We start from the raw sequence: 19,687 nt of genomic DNA, 5'->3' as shown, positions 1-19,687 counted from the left end.
CATGGTTAAAATCATTTTCCATTACATATAACAGCATTTGCCTTTTTTCAGGAGGATGCAACGAAGTGTGGTTGCATGTCAAGCACAACAGCGTCAGTGTTCAACATTCTGCTGTCTATAGCGGTCATCTTGTTCAGTGTCCCCTACCTTACTCAGACACACAGCTGACCAGCAGGTCCTACATAGGACACTGCACTTGACCATACTTGAATAATCTTGATACCAAATGCCCTGTTGAAAACACTTTTTATACAAAACTATTTTCCTTGCACCATGAATGGTCTGTGAGAGTCGTACCTGTAAATAAATGTCCTTGGACAATGTTGATAGTGCTCATGTGTTAATGCTGATTATTTCAACGTGGACATTTTACAAATCATCTCTGAAAAAAAAAAAAAGAATTTTCTTTTTGCACTCCAAATTTAAATCAAGAATATGACAATGGATGACACTATCAATATTTTCTTATGTGTTTTATATTGTTTTTTCATTTAAATATAATGTGCAATTTAATGTGATCCGAAATGTGTTTATGGAACCATTTTTTCCAGGAAGAACTGTTATCTAAGTTACACAAAATATGTTTTTCGAAGATTAAAAATATAGTGTAAATTTGTAAAAATGTGTATATATGTGAAAATAAATTATAATGACGATATAGAATATCCATATATCAGAGTAAATTATGAAGTTACATGCAAAGAAGATAACAAGTTATAAAAGATTCTAGTCAACTCATGTAACCATGGTGATGATATTTGTGACAGGGATGAATTTTGTGATATATATCTACTGCTTGTACAGTGTGAATATTCATTCCAACATACATGTAGTCTTAACATCCTTGGTTTTGTCTTACTTCATCTATACCCTTGACTTCCCATTGCATGAATTATGTTAACTTGCGCATAATTGTCTGTAATAACTGGCGTATACTCTTTGACATGTGTTGTATTATTTCCAATTAGTTTTTCTTCCAGTTGGCTCAGGCATTGGTGCTAAATACAAGCTTGAGGTATAGAGATCAACCATTTTGCCAAAGTCTCTCGTTCATGGAATTTTGTTTCTGAATTTTCTTGGAACCGTTTAGGATAACATCATGATTTATGGTACTGATTTGGTAATGAGATTAGGGTATTTAAATAAGGCAATGCAGCATATTGGTAATGATTGTTTTACATAATTTCTTTATTATCTTTTTGTATTTTAATTAAAAATTTAAAATGAGTTTGTTAGAAGAGCTGAAATGTGTAAGTGCTGTGGTTAATTATCCATAAGGTGGAACATTCCAGTGTACAGAATATTAGCCGACATGCTTTTCCTTCACAATATCTAGAACAGGGTTACCTGAAACTTTCGGATACTTACTGTCCTAAACAGTGAGTGGAAACCATCTTCAATGGTGTGATCTTCATGTAGTTTAGATTTTAAATAAAAGTGGATTTAATGACCAGTTAAGCAAATTTTTACAGATCCCCTTAGATATGAAAAATGTCATCAAACAGAAATGCAGTTCTCCATTGTTTAAACTGTATTTAATCTTGCTATTTTAAGAAAGGTGTTTTTCTTGCAATGATGTGTATGTTTAAGGAAATCTTTTCAAATATAACAACAAAAACACCTATGCACCACCCTAATTGATATTGAAACCAAATAATATAGCAATCCAAAGCCTTCAAACTACTAAGTTTTGCTTCTTCCATTATTGGGTTCGTGTAGTTGGTTGAAGATCAATGCAACATGATGAAGGGGCATGGATGGAGAGATCGAAGGCAAATATTGTTCTTTGTTTAGCTTGTGATTCTGATCAAGTATAATTCTATGAACAGAGGTTTTGACACTGAACAAGAGATTTGGCATGATATGGTAGTTGTCCATGCTCCTGTGGGTATGTTCAGGGGATAGGCTAGGTCAAATTGGCAGTCCTACAAAGTTTGTCAAAAGTTGTAATAACACCTTTTGTTTTTCTGATAATGCCAATTTGTGATGTGTACACATGGACAAATGTTAAACACCGCTTTCATGTATCCTGAACTTAATGTATCTTTTGAAAATATTGACATGTGCTTGGCCTCATCTTGATACATGATGACGATAGCACCGATACCTGATGAAAAGTTGGTATGGGAACACTGTATGTTCCTCCACATTGTCACATTAGACGATGCAAGAAACAGAGGAAGCACTGAAAAGGGTAGTCAAATAATTATTCCACAGAAAACTGATTTTGGTTTCTTTATTTCAATATGAGTATGTCATTTCGTGAACAAAAATAAATCATTTCATCTGAATATTAATTGTGGGTACAATTGCTGTTTTGTGCGGAAATATTATTTTGCAGGTGTAGGCCTATCTGTTTCAGTGTAGCAGTTAGCATATGCCCTGACATGAGGACAGTACTTGAAGGGGGCTGATTGCAAATGGGAGGACCTAGGCTTAAAATAGGCTCCAGTCTGTCCTTAACCTCAGAGGTGAATGTAGGATTGTTGATTGGCTGTAGAGAAGCCTGATCTCTCAGAGAATGAAAATATATGGAAATGAAGTTACTTTTTTTAAAGGGATGAAGAGCAATAAAAGTGTAATCGGATTAGCTTTGCTTTTTTAAGGAATGTCGATTTCATTTCTTTATCATCTACCACTGAATCGTCATGCCATGTGATTTTACTATTAATTTTTATCACCACTTCATTTTAGAAGTTTTGTACCTGATACAGTGTGCGATGTTCATCCATGATTTGTTTGTAAATAACTGCATGTTTGTGATTGAGATTTGTTGAACAAGTACAACTTGAGTGAGTGAGTGTTTGCTTCCACCGGAATTGTACAGTTTTATAGGTCATTTATGCATGGTTGTTGATGGTTTGTTATAGCCCATGATCTCCTTGAACAGTTTACAAGTATATCAGCTGTTGTCTAGCTCATCCGCTGACTTAGCAACCCACCATTTAATATGCTGGAAGTGGCCTGGGGTTTGTAAGAGACAGGACCTTTTTTGGTCAAAGCTTCAAACCTCCCACTTTTTTTCAGGACATCAGCATGTCCAGAAATCAGTATTTTATGTCAACACTCAGGAATTTTTTCTGTTTTTTTTCTGTAACAAATATTTAAAAGAAAAAGAAGTCTTAGAATATAAAATTGTCGGCCCTTTTCGAGCAAAAGAAGGATATATGGTTGACATTAAGTATGTTGCACTATACTTTATGTGTATTATGTCATAACTAATACAATTTAAAGGCAGGACAAAACAGACACGAGCGAAGACACATTTATCAGAAAATACAAAGGGCTAGGCTCAATTTTTTCTGGTTTTACAGATTAGATTAGCTTGCATTCAATATTTCATTAGTAAACAAAAGAATTGAAATGCTTTGATGCATTGAACATTTACTTACTTTAGTGTTGTCTTGAGAATGCTCTCTAGAAAAAAAAATCAATTTGTTTTCTTCAGCAACCTTAAATCGACCATGATAGTCTTTAGTACTGACACAAATGTTGTGCTAGAGTGTTTGCTGACCTGAGGTTCCTCTGCACACCAGAATACACACTGTTTTACTCAATCTTAAAATACAATTGTTCATGGCCCAGTTTGACAAAAATGAGATCATGGGGTAGCTGGTTGCACAGAACTGAACAGCACACCCAGATGTTGTGATCCTGTTGGTCCTATGGAGGAGAGTGTTTGTGGTTGGTCATCCAGTAGGGTAGACATCCTTCATGGAATGCCTGTGTGTTGTGTGTTTCACTGTGTGCAGTGGCAATGCATTGGGTATATAATCGGTCCACTGTCTGTTCAATATTGTTTATCACAATCCAGACCACATGAAATGATTGTTTTATTATGTTTGTAGTCACGTGACCAAAGTGTACATAGTAATTGCCTCTAGTTGCCGTTGTTGTCTGTCTTACCACTGAGCTTGGTGAGAGGGATTAGGAGCATAGCAGAGAAAAGCGTTATAGTGTATTGCTAGTTAGGATAAGGTTCATAAGGCCAGCCTTTCTCTCTTTTGGTTTACAAATTTTTGGTCCCCAAAAGTTTCAATTTCAAATATATATATTTATTTACTCAAAATTTTAAGTAGGTTTAAAAAAAATGGGGGCTGGAGGAAAACAGATTCTTCATAATTTGTAATGTTTTGAAGTTTTTAAGACACATTTTCAACAGGCTTTAGTTTTAGTATATATTAGATGAGTTTTTATATTGATAGTGACAGTAAGTTAAGTTATTTATGACATTTTAAGTATTTCTAATTGACGGAATAATAAAATGATGCATTTATTTTTATTTTGTTTCACATTGTAATGTTTTGGAGGATTCATAGACGGATTTGTAGACCAAGTTTTAAAAACGTCTGGCCTAATAGTCTCAGGTGTTGTGAAATAGAGGAGTTGATATATTTTACAGTTTAAGGTTCTGATACACTCTGTAGTATGTGGTCCTGACATACATGTTACAGTCTGAGGTTTCTGATATCACACGTGTGTCATGACAACTTCCCCACGGAAAATTTGCTCCAGTAAAAGTGACCCCCAAAACTGAACATGTTTCATTACAAGGGTCCTGATATGGTACATATTACAGTAAAACAGTCCGGATATGATACATTTATTGATGCACTGAAACTGATTTTGCTATCACTGGAACACTGTTAGACCATTCAGAATATATTTTCACCAATCACACTTGCTACAAAAATTAACCACAAGCTAGAACAGGATCCTGACTGTAATCAGTGTATCAGATGCCAACTGTGTTTCACAACAACCCTGCCATGTTCTGGTTACACTTAGAGGACAGTGGTTTAGATAGTTCCTATATGTATAGGTGACGTGTTTAGCTTCAAGACACATCCACCAATCCTACCGCTAGCTGTATGTGATCTGTACGAGTTGTAGTTATGTTGTGGTGATCGGTATGAATGAATATCTCTGTCCTGTGGTAGATCACAACCTATTTTCTAAATTTTGGTTATAGATGTTTTATTCAAACTTAAAGTCAAAAGTCAAAATAATATTGTGAAATTGTGTTAAAAATGACCTCTTATTATTAATAATTTGGCCATAGAGTAAATGACATTGTATTCCCGAATTCTTCTTGATTTGGTCTTAAATCATTATCTTAAGAACAATCTGTTTGAGAAAAAATTGGCTGTTATAAAATGATTGAGAAATTTTCAGTCCGTGAATCTGTAAACTGAATATTATAATTGAAACACCTGATATCCACATCTTGAGTTGGAATTGTTTAACAATATGGGGAGTCCATAAACCTGAGATTGTGTGAACTACCAACCTGATGCAGCATATTCAAATTATTAATGGAGCCTGATATTCTTGTTTGAGTTTGTGTCGGCCATTTCCTTGCCACAAGTTGGTCATAACATTCGCTCTGTGTTTACATCTAGAATCAAGTTATTTGAGAAAAATATTGTTATATTCGGAGTAAAGGTAAACAAATGTAATACTGGGTCGTCTGAGTCCAGATAGCATGGATATGCACAAATTGTAATGATATGCGTTTGTTCATACCGGTATATTATTCAAGGAATAATGATATGCAAATTGCAATCTCTCATTATGAAGTTTTCATATTTTTTGCTTTAATGAAGTTCATGATTCCACGAAATCAAGTAAATTACTGATGTTGCATGATGTTGATAATACCATATTCATGATGATATGCTTCTGTTATCAAAGCAAAAGTTTTCATAAATTTTTTTTCTCTGTTGATGGTCTCTGTTATAATGCTCTGAGATGAGAAAGTGAGATGCCTCACTTTTGAGGTCCCACTATGTATGTAAATTATCTATGTTAACACAACATCTTGTATCTATAGAAGGTTTCGTGTTTGCGTACAAGTAAAAATCATTAAACAACATCAGTGTTGTCCAAAATGTAACCTTATGCTTGGTGCAGTGATGGATAGATCAACTATAATCATTATCTCAAAGCAAAAAAAGCAATAAAAATGGGGAAACTGTTATGTATTCTGATTTGGTAGAGAGCGAAATGTTTTCGTTTGACAAAAACCTCTTTGTGATAAACCCATGTTGTGAGATAATGCAGTGAAAGGATCTTGATGCTGTAGTTATTTATTATTCAGTCTCTGAAGGATTCTGTAATTCTGAATATACTTGCCGAAGTTTCACTTTTCTTTGCAGAAATTGCTGAATATGCCTTTTTGTTTGATTGATACAATAGTACTGCTTTCAATGGTATTATTGTTCAATAACTATGAAATATTGAGAAGATTGCATGAGTAGTTTCATTTCACTCAAATGGAAAAGACAAATCTATATCTTGCGTAATTTTTAAAAGAAATTTGGAACTTCTGCTGTATTTTTTGCAAGGGAATTTGAAGAATGTTGTCACTGAATGCTTCAGAGGCTGAATATCCACATATATTGACTGTTAAATCCTGTTGTTATGATCACTAGGCTGTGAGAGATTGTGTGTTGACTATTGTGTTGTTCATTGAGGTTTAACTGAATAGTTGTTTTGGAGCAAATATATTTTCTTCCCACAAATGTGATGTATGTGTGATATTTATTTGAGTTTTTAAGAAGTCTGTAGTTAAGGAAGAGGCACTGTGTTCTAACTTCATTGCCATTTTATTTATTTTGCTCAATGTATTTCATTTCGATACCAATAGTAATTTATTTCTTACATACTGAGATTGGTTTGTAGGGTTTGTTGATACCAGAAGCCTTTTCTTGATGTGTTGGACCCTCACAGGTCAGGTCAGTTTTTTGCCCTTAACCAGTTGGTGGTAGTCCTGTTTGTTACCCATGCACCAACACAACTCACCAACATTTACTTGGCGTGGGGTTTTGTTGTTCACACATAAACTGGTTCATGTCTGTACGAGAATGATACCCTTTTTGTACATAGAGAACTTGAAACTTGTTTGTTGCCCTATTGTAGTTATGGGAATTGGAATCAGAAAAAGATTAACATTTTGACATTTATATATATACTTGTGTATATAAGTAGGGATACTGCAAGGAGATTGGGCAGTTCATCCCTCCTTTTCTTTTCATGTATATGATATAATGTACTAAATAATATGTTAAATGGCATAACTGTCACTTTTGAAAGCTGTGTGATGGTGAAGAAGGATGCTATTACCAAGAAATATTTCTGAAATACTGTCCAGCAGTATTTTTATAAGTATTTGAAATATCGTAAGGCTGATGCTTTTTTAAGATAGATTATAATATGGATTGATATTTATGTCCACATCTTGACAATCTGTTGTGGTTTATGAACCAGTCTATGTGTAAGGTTTCCAGTGATTATGAGTTGTTCCTCAGAGATGACAGAAGGCCGAGAAGATGGCTTTAAGGGACATAATTCGTACATCATGAAGTTTATATCTGTGTTATGCTGCTCACAATAAAGTTATTTTATACCTCTTTAGGAATGTTTTGTTGTGATTAGTTACACACTTTTTGAAAGTTTATTAAAAGATCTAAGTGGGAATTGTGTGACCAAGGCCTGTGACTGAAGCTGATTGTGTGTCCTTCTACCTCATTGGTTGGCAAATAGATCAAACTATCAAGTAGCCACTGGTTGCCTGGCTCCATGACTTACAGAGCACCATGATAGAGCAGTGATAATGTTGCCAGTGGGGAAGATGTAAAACAACAAACCCACACAGATCACGATAATTGTAACAAAAGTCAAATGCGAACGGAAGCCTTGTATTTTAAATTTAGTTCAGACAAATAAATAACTGAAACTTTCTGAAAGACATGTGTTTTAACATGATCATGTATGTTTGGTTCGTTTTTCAGTTAAACGCTCAGTATAAAAAAAGTAATGAGACACCTTAAATCAAAACTAGTAACAAGGTCTCACAATACAGGTTATACAGAACTGACCACAATACATGACAACCTCTGTTGAACCTGTACAAAATTGTTAATATTTAGTATTTAGGTCAGACTTTGGATTTTATAAAAAGAAAAGTGCTTACTTTTTTTGTAACTAAGTCTTGTTATCAGTGGTTCTGATCCTTTCAATGTTAACTTTAATTTGACTGATGTTTAGATGCCTGTATTGTATGATTTCAAGTACGTAAAAATGTACCCAATATAGGGTTATGTTTCTACATTTGATTTATGGGGCGGTTGGGTAGCCTAGTGGTTAAAGCGTTCACTCGTCACGCCGAAGACCCGGGTTCGATTCCCGACATGGGTACGATGGTGTCCCCCGCCGTGATATTGCTGGAATATTGCTAAAAGCGTCGCAAAACCATACTCGCTCACATTTAATTTATGTGAAAGTGGTATACAAACTCCACTCGACTGGCATAGTATCAATCAAGCAGCAGGAACTGGAGCACGGACTCCGTGCCGACCAGTCCTTCCTTTCTCACTTAATGCCGAGTGCCAGGAAGGGTAAGGGCACTTACCATCGTTTAAGGTATTTCGGCATGAGGCAGTCGAGAATCGAACACCTAACTTCTGCGCTCAAGGCGGACGCTCTGTCCACATTGATTATTTAATTCAGTGGAAAGTTTTATAGATGACCGGGTTATTTATTGTAGACATATACAATACTATCACATTTTTTTATGGTTGTTTTCTGCAGTAATCAAACATTTTCAGTTGGATTTGATCACCGAATGCGCCCCTCCTTTTCCACAAAACATTATCCGTGCTAATACTACTTTAGACTATGCCATATAGAGAGACATCCGTGTGCAGTGGTACAAGTAAGTAGTTTATGTGTACACATATTTGTAGTAAATGTCAGTGGCAGCAAAATATTGGTATACACGTAAACAATATCAATTGCAGTCAACAGCAGCACATTCGGCTTTCCAGGAGGGCTTCATACTCCTGTTAAGAGTTATCTGCCACTTGTTACATGAACATGGCAGCCTTGATCATTCGAGACATTTCGGGACAGGGCAGTTTGTGCCTGTCACTTTTTATAGCTAGCTGCTACTATTTGTGAACCTGAAATTGTGTGCCTCAAAATAACTTATTTATTCTTCATTGATCTTGTGTGGTCATCTGATTACACAATTTAAAATTTTTTTTTGTTCGGTACGTACAGATTAGGAAATCATAAAAACAGTACAATCAATCCATAGGTACCGATACCTGTCGGTCCCGTGAAGATGGCTAGAATTGGGCATCAGCAACCCATGCTCGTGAGAGGCGATTAACGGGATCGGGTGGTCAGGCCAGCTGATTTGATTGATACATGTCATCGTATCCCAAGTGCGTAGATCGCTGCCCATAATGTCAATCACTGGATTGTCTGGACCAAATTCGATTTTTTTACAAGCCGCCGTCATATAGCTTTAATATTGCTGAGCGCGGCGTTAAACAACAAACAAACGATCGAGTGTTCTAAACATGTTTTTTTCCCACACCATGCCAGGTGATACAGGCCCAGACCACCAAACTGACTCAGGGATGTCGACGGTGACTACACTTGGGGAGGTACTCTCCGCCGGCCTGTCTCTTAAACACACACGCAATTGTCTTTCCAAGACTATCCTCCATTCACCGGAAAAGATGACTTTTCTCGGGCGATAACCTAGTTTCCCATGGCTGTCCTCGAGCCCACACAACGCGAATGTTCACATTGTAATAACGAATTCTGATCTTTCCTTCAGCACAAGAGGCAACATACTCCTCTAAGGCGCCGCAATTTGCTATGCAGAGTTGCGACCTTTGAAAACGCCAGGAACCCATGCAATTTCTGCTCTGCATTTTGAGAGTTCTGCTTTAAAAGGGGTCTGCATTTTGGGAAGATACCCATACCACGTGCCAAGATTTTGTGTCATTATACGACCTCGTTATAACACAAGTGTACGTAATAATATGACAACGTCCTGACTATTCGGAACGTTTCCGTTTGACTTCAATTATCACTTATCATAACGTTACCGATTCATTCTGATTGATCATTGTGCCTAGTAGTGAGTTACGATTGAAACCGTTGGCTATTCGGGGCAGGGAAGGGAACGTCATACATACATGTTGTGTCTATACTGATTTGTCGTCTCTGTTAGTATCTACCACGTCTACAACTTTCAAAATCATAATCGTCCGAAAATGGAATGTCCTCTTGGTTCATCTCAGATGCGTACGTAAAATCTCTATATCTCGGCTTGTGCACTTCTCAGTACAAGTCCGATGTCAAAGCGCGCGCACGAGCGACAACGCAAAATAATCTAAATTTTAAATTGATAATTTGTTCTTCGGTACTTTCTGTTCGATTTTTATTTATCTTTTAGAGAAAGAACGATCTATCTTTCTATTATGTCGTACCATATGTTATTGTGGTGTGGGATTGGATTCAGCAGATCCCTTTCTAAGCCCTCAAGCAAGGTAATAGTACTAGTAGTCAGTATACAGTGTCTGAGTGGGGTATTCATGTTAAACTGCGGCATGGTATGAGACTAAAACCGGCATTACCTTTTCACCTCACCTCATATTTACAAACGTATAATTAAAATGATTTTACTTGATTGAAAAAAGGAAGAATTTCTTATATTCCACGGCATAAGAGACCCTGTGTATGTCGTTTTGAGTCCAATATCCGAACTATTAAAGAAAGGTACCATATGTTGCTGTGCTGTCAACAATTCAGACAAAACTATAATATGATGATTCCCTTATAATGTATCACCTACTATGGAAAAGTCCATCAATTTGATGCAGTATCAAAAATATTTTATGTAACGTTACAATAAATCTCTACCGACTTAACCAGTGTAGAAAGAACTAACAGTTTTAGAATACAGCAACATATGTTAGATATTTCATAATGCCACAAAGAACGGTATTTTGGGCCCAAGTGAAACTGTCTCCGTAGATACTGCACGCACGAGACAGTAGGTTTTAAGATTATTCAAAGTTTTAACCTGTCTACATATATGCTAAAAGCGCCACATTTCAGTGCAAACCAAGAGTAGAACTAGTTTATCAGGAGAGTACATCCTTATTTGGAATGAACAAGACTTGATAACGTGAAGCAACTCGAGATTAGCACCATCTCCATAGCGACCGTTGTCTACACAAACGACGCCATTTTGCTGTTTATTGCTGTAGCAAATCTCACGTCTCTGCTCTTATTTCGCTCTGTGTTTCTTCCATCTGCTGATTCCTGCGCCATGTATGCAAGTGCTGCCAGGGTCTACCACCAAGGTATATTTCTGTGTTCTTTAATGTTTGTGTTTTTCTGCTGCAATTTTCAATGTTTTAAACACGAATTACGATAGTCTCTGTATTCTGTTGCCGTAAGATGAATAGACTACGAACACAACAATAAATGGTGCTGGTACTACCTGTTTAGATCGACCCCCTCTTTCGTCGTTTATGCATCGCTTTGATATTCAATTTCAAGGTTAAATCATATTAAACCATACACATTAAAGGGGTGTGGGTGTGGGTGGGGATGGGGGTATTTTTTGTGCTTATTTTGAACTTTATTGGGGCCCTCAAATAGTGATGCTGTCGCGTTGGGCTTTCTTTGTACCAGCAAACAAACATGGCGGATAGGTGTCCCGACACCGGTATAATACATGTGTACCATATATATATTACGGAATCTTTGTTTTTTTCCCACAGGTCAAGACAAGCTCCACATGAAAGGATTTCCCAAGGCAGTCTCCCAAACAGTTCTTCCTGTTCCCAACCCAGTAGGTCATTTGTAGGGAGCATACACAAACTATTCCCATATTAAACAATTAGGCCTAAGTAGCATGACTATGACATTGTTAACTCATACTCTTTTGACCCCTGGGGCGGCGGGGTAGGCTTGTGGTTAAAGCTATAGCTCCTCATGACAAAGGCCACGTTCGATTCCCTACATGGGTAAAATGTGTGAAGCCAGTTTCTGGTGTCTGTTGTCTGATATTGCTGGAATATTGCTGAAAGCGGGATTGAACCATACTCACTTGTTCTTTTGGCACCTGGAATCACCTTTATAAACTATGATAGTAAATGAATCAATTACAATTTGTCATAGGCTGACTAGGAATCAAAATTAAATGTTATTTTTCGAAAACATCCGATCTGGAATTACTTTATCAAAAGGGATTCCCAATGACTCGGTACATCAACTGAGAAACAGGTCTAAAAATAAGTATTGGAAACTCCCATGTCTCTGACTGCTATAATAGTATGAGAGACCACGATAAGAATTTTGCTGGCTATGTGATTTCATATGATTTGTAATGCACAGAAATGAAAATCAATCCCCTTAAATTTAAAAAAAATGTTCTTTTCTATCTCTCCTCTGTAAGTGCCCCAATACCGAGTGGATGATCCAGATCAACCCTCTATCAGTCCTGCCCGACCCCCAGACCCCTGTCCCAGCCCCTACCAGCACTGCCTATATGGAGATCATTCTTGTGGACCAAGAAGCCTTGCGACAGCCACGATCATGTGTGCCGACTGTGTTTTCGTTCCTGAAGAGTCTCTTCACTATGTGTTAGTTACAGGTGGACGTTTGAAATGGCACCTACTATCACGGTGGACACTTGATGGACTGTGCCAGTACCTTTTTGGACCTTTCGGACAATGTTTTTGGCTGCATTCAATTTGGATATTTTCGGAAGTTTCTGTACTATTTCTTTTAATTTCACAAATACACAATATTCATTGAAATATTTGATTCTTAAAATGTGGTTCTGTGGTTTCTTTAATCCGTCTTGGAGTGTCTTAGTAATATCTTTCAGTTATAACGGAAGGACAGCTATGACCTTAGACAAAGACATTTCACATTCAGTGAGGTACCGGACATTATCATTAATCTTGAGATACCTGTAATAAAATATAGTTTTCATATATACTTTGCCATAGATATAGTTAATGATGATTGATTGACAAGAAAATCATCAGTATTCCAAGAAGAAATTCATCTCCATAGGCAGTGCGATATGGAGATTTTCTCGCACTATCAAAAGCACCGCTAGGCTTTATCTCATTGACTAGCTTTGTAATCCCCCACAACACTGATCGTTCGTGTCCCCTCGCACCCGAAAATGTCACACTAAGGTTTTTTGTCAAAGGAGTGTTTTTAGTCAAAGTTGGTCGACTGCTAAGATCAAATATTAGCTCAAATCAACCGGACTAAGATCGTTGCTGTCCCTGAATATTGCACAGAATGATAGGGTCTATTTTAAACAAAACAATCGGCATTACATACAAACATATATTTTGTCCAACTGTGCGATTCAAATTTATCCTTCAAAAACATGAAGAACGCATCATAGACTTCACGTAAGAAACGTTGTGAATTCATAGCAATGGTGATCCTTATAATTATCAGTCGATAGCCTAAGGTATATTTTCTATCCATGTCTATGCTGAACAAAGTGTAAAAGAACATACCTTTTCGATAATTTGGCTAATATAAAAGCTGAAGCTGTCTGCAGGCTACAGTGATGACCGTGACCTTTTTGATAACTCAGGGGCAGATAATACTAATTTATACTCTAGTTGGAGTGGCGTCCCTTAGTATGTCGCACCTTGCAAAAGAGCTTCGACTATGTATCTTCTGCTTTTGTCATACATTTTCTCATTATTAATAATTAATCTGCAGAGACGAAGTGCCAAACTACGCACGTTACTCATCAGTTTAAATTTCGCTTCCAACGGTCGGTCTTTATAAAAAAAATAAAGAGAATGATTGATGTTGCTCTTTTCAAAATATAAGTAAACCTTTACCCAGTATATATATATGAACCAAAATGTTGACACTTGAGATCATTCAGCCAATAAAACACGTGTAAAGAATACGGTTATAAGCCAAAACAATACTGCTGTGGACTTTGGAGCTACTGAAAATGTCCCTTCGCAGTGCTGTTCAACAAGCCGAACATCGTCGAACTGTGTTGACACGTTGAGTTCTTCAGACGTAAGTAATGTATCCACCATAGTCCCCAAGCTACTTATGTGCCACAAGTAATATACCCACCATAGTCCCCAAGCTACTTATGTGCCACAAGTAATATACCCACCATTGTCCCCAAGCTACTTATGTGACACAAGTAGTATACCCACAGTCACCAAGCTACTTATGTGACATAAGTAATATACCCACCAGTCACCAAGCTACCTATGTGACATAAGTAATTGGGATACCCACCATAGCCACCAAGCTACTTATACATGTGCCATAAGCAATATCCCCACCAGTCATCAACTTACTTATGTGACATGAGTAATATACCTACTATAGTCACCAAGCTACTTATACATGTGACATAAGTAATATACCAACTATAGTCACCAAGCTACTTATGTGACATGAGTAATATACCTACCATAGTCACCAAGCTACTTATGTGACATAAGCAATATAGCCACCAAGCTACTTACGTGACATAATTTATATACCCACCATAGTCAACAAACGACTTCTGTGGCATAAGTCATGTACCCACCATAGTCACCTAGCTACTTATGTGACATGTGTAATATACCCAAGTGCACCATAGTCACCAAGCTACTCGCGTGACGTGAGTAATATTCCCACCATAGTCACCCAGCTACTTATGTGACACAAGTAATAAACCCACCCTAGTCACCAAGCTACTTATGCGACATAAGCAATTTAGCCACCATAGTCACCAAGCTACTTACGTGACGTGAGTAATATACCCACGAGTCACCAAGCTACTAATGTGACATAAGCAATCTGGAACTTACAAAGTGTTGAAATCTATGCTTAATGTGGAACAGTATATTTTACTATTGTTTTACCTTTATATTTGCAAACTACCTCCGTGGGCCGAACATCATAAGTTAAAAGATGGTACTTGTCACCCTGCCTGGCACTCGGCATTCAGGGGCTAAAACAAGTACTGGTCGGCTCGGAGACAGTATACTGTGTCTGAGTAGGGTATTCATGTTACACCGCGGCATGGTATCTCAGTGGGGTGGACTTTAAAATTTGAATTAGTCCGGACAAGCAAGCAAGCCCCAACGGACGCACGTCGCAAAAAGTGCAGTAATCTTGAGCGCAGGGTTAAATCCCATTCATCTCACCTAAAGTTTACAGATGTATAATGTATATGTAATATTTTTACTTCATTGAAAAAAGGAAGAAATTCTTATATTCCACGGCATGAGAGACCCTGTGTATGTCGTTTTGAGTCCAATATCCGAACTATTAAAAGATAGGTACCATATGTTGCTGTGTTCTCAACAATTCAGACACAACTGTAACATGATCATTCTCTTATAATATGTATCACCTACTATGGAAAAGTTCATCAATTTGATGCAGTATCAAAAATATTTTATGTAACGTTACAATAATTCTCTACCGACTTAACCGGCGCAGAAAGAACTAACAGTCTTTGTAATTGAATACAGCAGCATATGTTAGATTTTTCATAATGCCACAAAGAACGGTATTTTGGGCCCAAGTGAAACTGTCTCGGTAGATACTGCACGCACGAGACAGTAGGTTTTAAGATTATTCAAAGTTTTAACCAGTAGATTAATATTAATTGATATCTACTTTGTAAGCAATCTGCTTGAAAGGACCGTGATCATTAACTGAGTTGACTGGGCTCTGTCTACATATAAGCTAAAAGCGCCACATTTTCAGCGCAAACCAAGAGTAGAACTAGTTTATCAGGAGAGTACATCCTTATTTGGAATGAACGAGACTTGATAACGTGAAGTAACTCGAGATTAGCACCATCTCCATAGCGACCGTTGTCTACACAAACGACGCCATTTTGTTGTTTATTGCTGTAGCAAATCTTACGTCTCTACTCTCATTTCGCTCTGTGTTTCCTCCATCTACTGATTCCTGCGCCATGTATGCAAGTGCTGCCAGGGTCTACCACCAAGGTATATTTCTGTGTTCTTAATAGTCTCAGTTTTGGTTTTTTCTGCTGCAATTTTCAATGTTTCAAACACGAATTACGATAGTCTCTGTATTCTGTTGCCGTAAGATGAATAGACTACGAACACAACAATAAATGGTGCTGGCACTACCTGTTTAGATCGACCCCCTCTTTCGTCGTTTATGCATCGCTTTGATATTCAATTTCAAGGTTAAATCATATTAAACCATACACATTAAAGGGGTGGGGATGGGGGTATTTTTTGTGCTTATTTTGAACTTTATTGGGGCCCTCAAATAGTGATGCTGTCGCGTTGGGCTTTCTTTGTAGCAGCAAACAAACATGGCGGATAGGTGTCCCGACACCGGTATAATACATGTGTACCATATATATATATATAACGGAATCTTTGGTTTTTTTCCCACAGGTCAAGACAAGCTCCACAAGAAAGGATTTCCCAAGGCAGTCTCCCAAACAGTTCTTCCTGTCCCCAACCCAGTAGGTCATTTGTAGGGAGCATACACAAACTATTCCCATATTAAGTAGCATGACTTTGACATTGTTAACTCATACTCTTTTGACCCCTGGGGCGGCGGGGTAGGCTTGTGGTTAAAGCTATAGCTCCTCACGACAAAGGCCACGTTCGATTCCCTACATGGGTAAAATGTGTGAAGCCAGTTTCTGGTGTCTGTTGTCTGATATTGCTGGAATATTGCTGAAAGCGGGATTGAACCATACTCACTAGTTCTTTTGGCACCTGGAATCCCCTTTATAAACTATGATAGCAAATGAATCAATTACAATTTGTCATAGGAGTAGGAATCAAAATTAAATGTTATTTTTCAAAAACATCCAATCTGGAATTACTTTATCAAAAGAGATTCCCAATGACCTTGCCCCGGTACATCACCTGAGAAACAGGTCTAAAAATAAGTATTGGAAACTCCCATGTCTCTCCCATGTCTCTGACTGCTATAATAGTATGAGAGACCACGATAAGAATTTTGCTGGCTATGTGATTTCATATGATTTGTAATGCACAGAAGTGAAAATCAATCCCCTGAAATCTAAAAAAAATGTTCTTTTCTGTCTCTCCTCTGTAAGTGCCCCAATACCGAGTGGATGATCCAGATCAACCCTCTATCAGTCCTGCCAGACCCCCAGACCCCTGTCCCAGCCCCTACCAGCACTGCCTATATGGAGATCATTCTTGTGGACCAAGAAGCCTTGCGACAGCCACGTTCATGTGTGCCGACTGTGTTTTCGTTCCTGAAGAGTCTCTTCACTATGTGTTAGTTACAGGTGGACGTTTGAAATGGCACCTACTATCACGGTGGACACTTGATGGACTGTGCCAGTACCTTTTTGGACCTTTTGGACAATGTTTTGGCTGCATTCAATTTTGGATATTTTCGGAAGTTACTGTACTATTTCTTTTAATTTCACAAATACACAATATTCATTGAAATATTTAATTCTTAAAATGTGGTTCTGTGGTTTCTTCCGTCTTGGAGTGTCTTAGTAATATCTTTCAGTTGTAACGGAAGGACAGATATGACCTTAGACAAAGCCATTTCACATTTAGTGAGGTACCAGACATTATCAATAATCATGAGATACCTATCATAAGTATATTTTTCATCATCATACTATTTTTCATAAGCAACGTATTATAAGATATACTTTACCATAGATATAGTTAATGATGATTGATTGACAAGAAAATCATCAGTATTCCAAGACAAAACTCATCTCCATTGGCAGTGCGATATGGAAGCTTTGTCTCATTGACTAGCTTTGTAATCCCCCACAACGTTGATCGTTCATGTCCCCTCGCACCCGAAAATGTCAGACTAAGGTTTTTTGTCAAAGGAGTGTTTTTAGTCAAAGTTGGTCGACTGCTATGATCAAATTTTTTGCTTAAATCAACTAGACTAAGATTATTGTTGTCACTGAATATTGCACAAAGTGACGTGCAATAGGGCCTATTTCATACGGTGGCCCATACCCGCCACTGATGAGATCATTTTTCACTGTATGCCTCTACATTTTATCTGGTGGCCGCCATATACTTCCACTGGTGAGATCATCTTCCCCTGTAAACCTCTATATATTATCTGACCAGTGGAAGTATCTGGCGTTCGCCAGATAAAATATAGAGGCATACAGTGAAAAATGATCTCACAAGTGGAAGTATCTGCCGGCTGCCAGAAAAAAATATAGCGGCATGCAGTGAAAAATGATCTCACCAGTGGCGGGTATGGGCCACCGTAATTCAAACAAAAAATCGGTTTTACATTCAAACATTGATATATTTTTGTCAAACTGTGTGATAAAAATTAACCCTTCGAAAACACGAAGAACGCATCATAGACTTCACGTTATAAACGTTGTGAATAGCAATGGCGATCCTTATAATTATCAGTCGATAGCCTAAGGTATATTTTCTATCCATGTCTATGCTGAACAAAGTGTAAAAGAACATACCTTTTCGATAATTTGGCTAATATAAAAGCTGAAGCTGTCTGCAGGCTACAGTGATGACCATGACCTTTTTGATAACTCAGGGGCAGATAATACTAATTTATACTCTAGTTGGAGTGGCGTCCCTTAGTATGTCGCACCTTGCAAGAGAGCTTCGACTATGTATCTTCTGCTTTTGTCATACATTTTCTCATTATTAATAATTAATCTGCAGAGACGAAGTGCCAAACTACGCACGTTACTCATCAGTTTAAATTTCGCTTCCAACGGTCGGTCTTTATAAAAAAAATAAAGAGAATGATTGATGTTGCTCTTTTCAAAATATAAGTAAACCTTTACCCAGTATATATATATGAACCAAAATGTTGACACTTGAGATCATTCAGCCAATAAAACACGTGTAAAGAATACGGTTATAAGCCAAAACAATACTGCTGTGGACTTTGGAGCTACTGAAAATGTCCCTTCGCAGTGCTGTTCAACAAGCCGAACATCGTCGAACTGTGTTGACACGTTGAGTTCTTCAGACGTAAGTAATGTATCCACCATAGTCCCCAAGCTACTTATGTGCCACAAGTAATATACCCACCATTGTCCCCAAGCTACTTATGTGACACAAGTAGTATACCCACAGTCACCAAGCTACTTATGTGACATAAGTAATATACCCACCAGTCACCAAGCTACCTATGTGACATAAGTAATTGGGATACCCACCATAGCCACCAAGCTACTTATACATGTGCCATAAGCAATATCCCCACCAGTCATCAACTTACTTATGTGACATGAGTAATATACCTACTATAGTCACCAAGCTACTTATACATGTGACATAAGTAATATACCCACTATAGTCACCAAGCTACTTATGTGACATGAGTTATATACTTACCATAGTCACCAAGCTACTTCTGTGACATAAGCAATATAGCCACCAAGCTACTTACGTGACATAATTTATATACCCACCATAGTCAACAAACGACTTCTGTGGCATAAGTCATGTACCCACCATAGTCACCAAGCTACTTATGTGACATGTGTAATATACCCAAGTGCACCATAGTCACCAAGCTACTCGCGTGACGTGAGTAATATTCCCACCATAGTCACCCAGCTACTTATGTGACACAAGTAATAAACCCACCCTAGTCACCAAGCTACTTATGCGACATAAGCAATTTAGCCACCATAGTCACCAAGCTACTTACGTGACGTGAGTAATATACCCACGAGTCACCAAGCTACTAATGTGACATGAGCAATCTGGAACTTACAAAGTGTTGAAATCTATGCTTAATGTTGAACAGTATATTTTACTATTGTTTTACCTTTATATTTGCAAACTACCTCCGTGGGCCGAACATCATA

General features: G+C 37.6%; 1 protein-coding gene across 4 annotated transcripts in view; it reads left to right on the top strand.

The window, feature by feature from the left end:
• Nucleotides 1-7,416, top strand: part of LOC124116612 (voltage-dependent calcium channel subunit alpha-2/delta-2-like) — an 80,733-nt gene extending 73,317 nt beyond the window's left edge. For all 4 annotated transcript variants that reach the window (XM_048401419.1, XM_048401420.1, XM_048401418.1 and 1 more), the window contains one exon: nt 52-7,416. In XM_048401419.1, the coding sequence (XP_048257376.1) occupies nt 52-168 (117 nt within the window). In that variant the 3' untranslated portion in view covers nt 169-7,416. The remainder of the gene's footprint in view (nt 1-51) is intronic.
• Nucleotides 7,417-19,687: the final 12,271 nt, after the last annotated feature.

The sequence above is a fragment of the Haliotis rufescens genome, unplaced genomic scaffold (assembly GCF_023055435.1).
Source record: "Haliotis rufescens isolate VD_foot unplaced genomic scaffold, xgHalRufe1.0.p SCAF_22, whole genome shotgun sequence".
In the NCBI taxonomy this organism is placed as follows: domain Eukaryota; kingdom Metazoa; phylum Mollusca; class Gastropoda; order Lepetellida; family Haliotidae; genus Haliotis; species Haliotis rufescens.
This window is presented reverse-complemented; position numbering and strand designations above follow the sequence as displayed.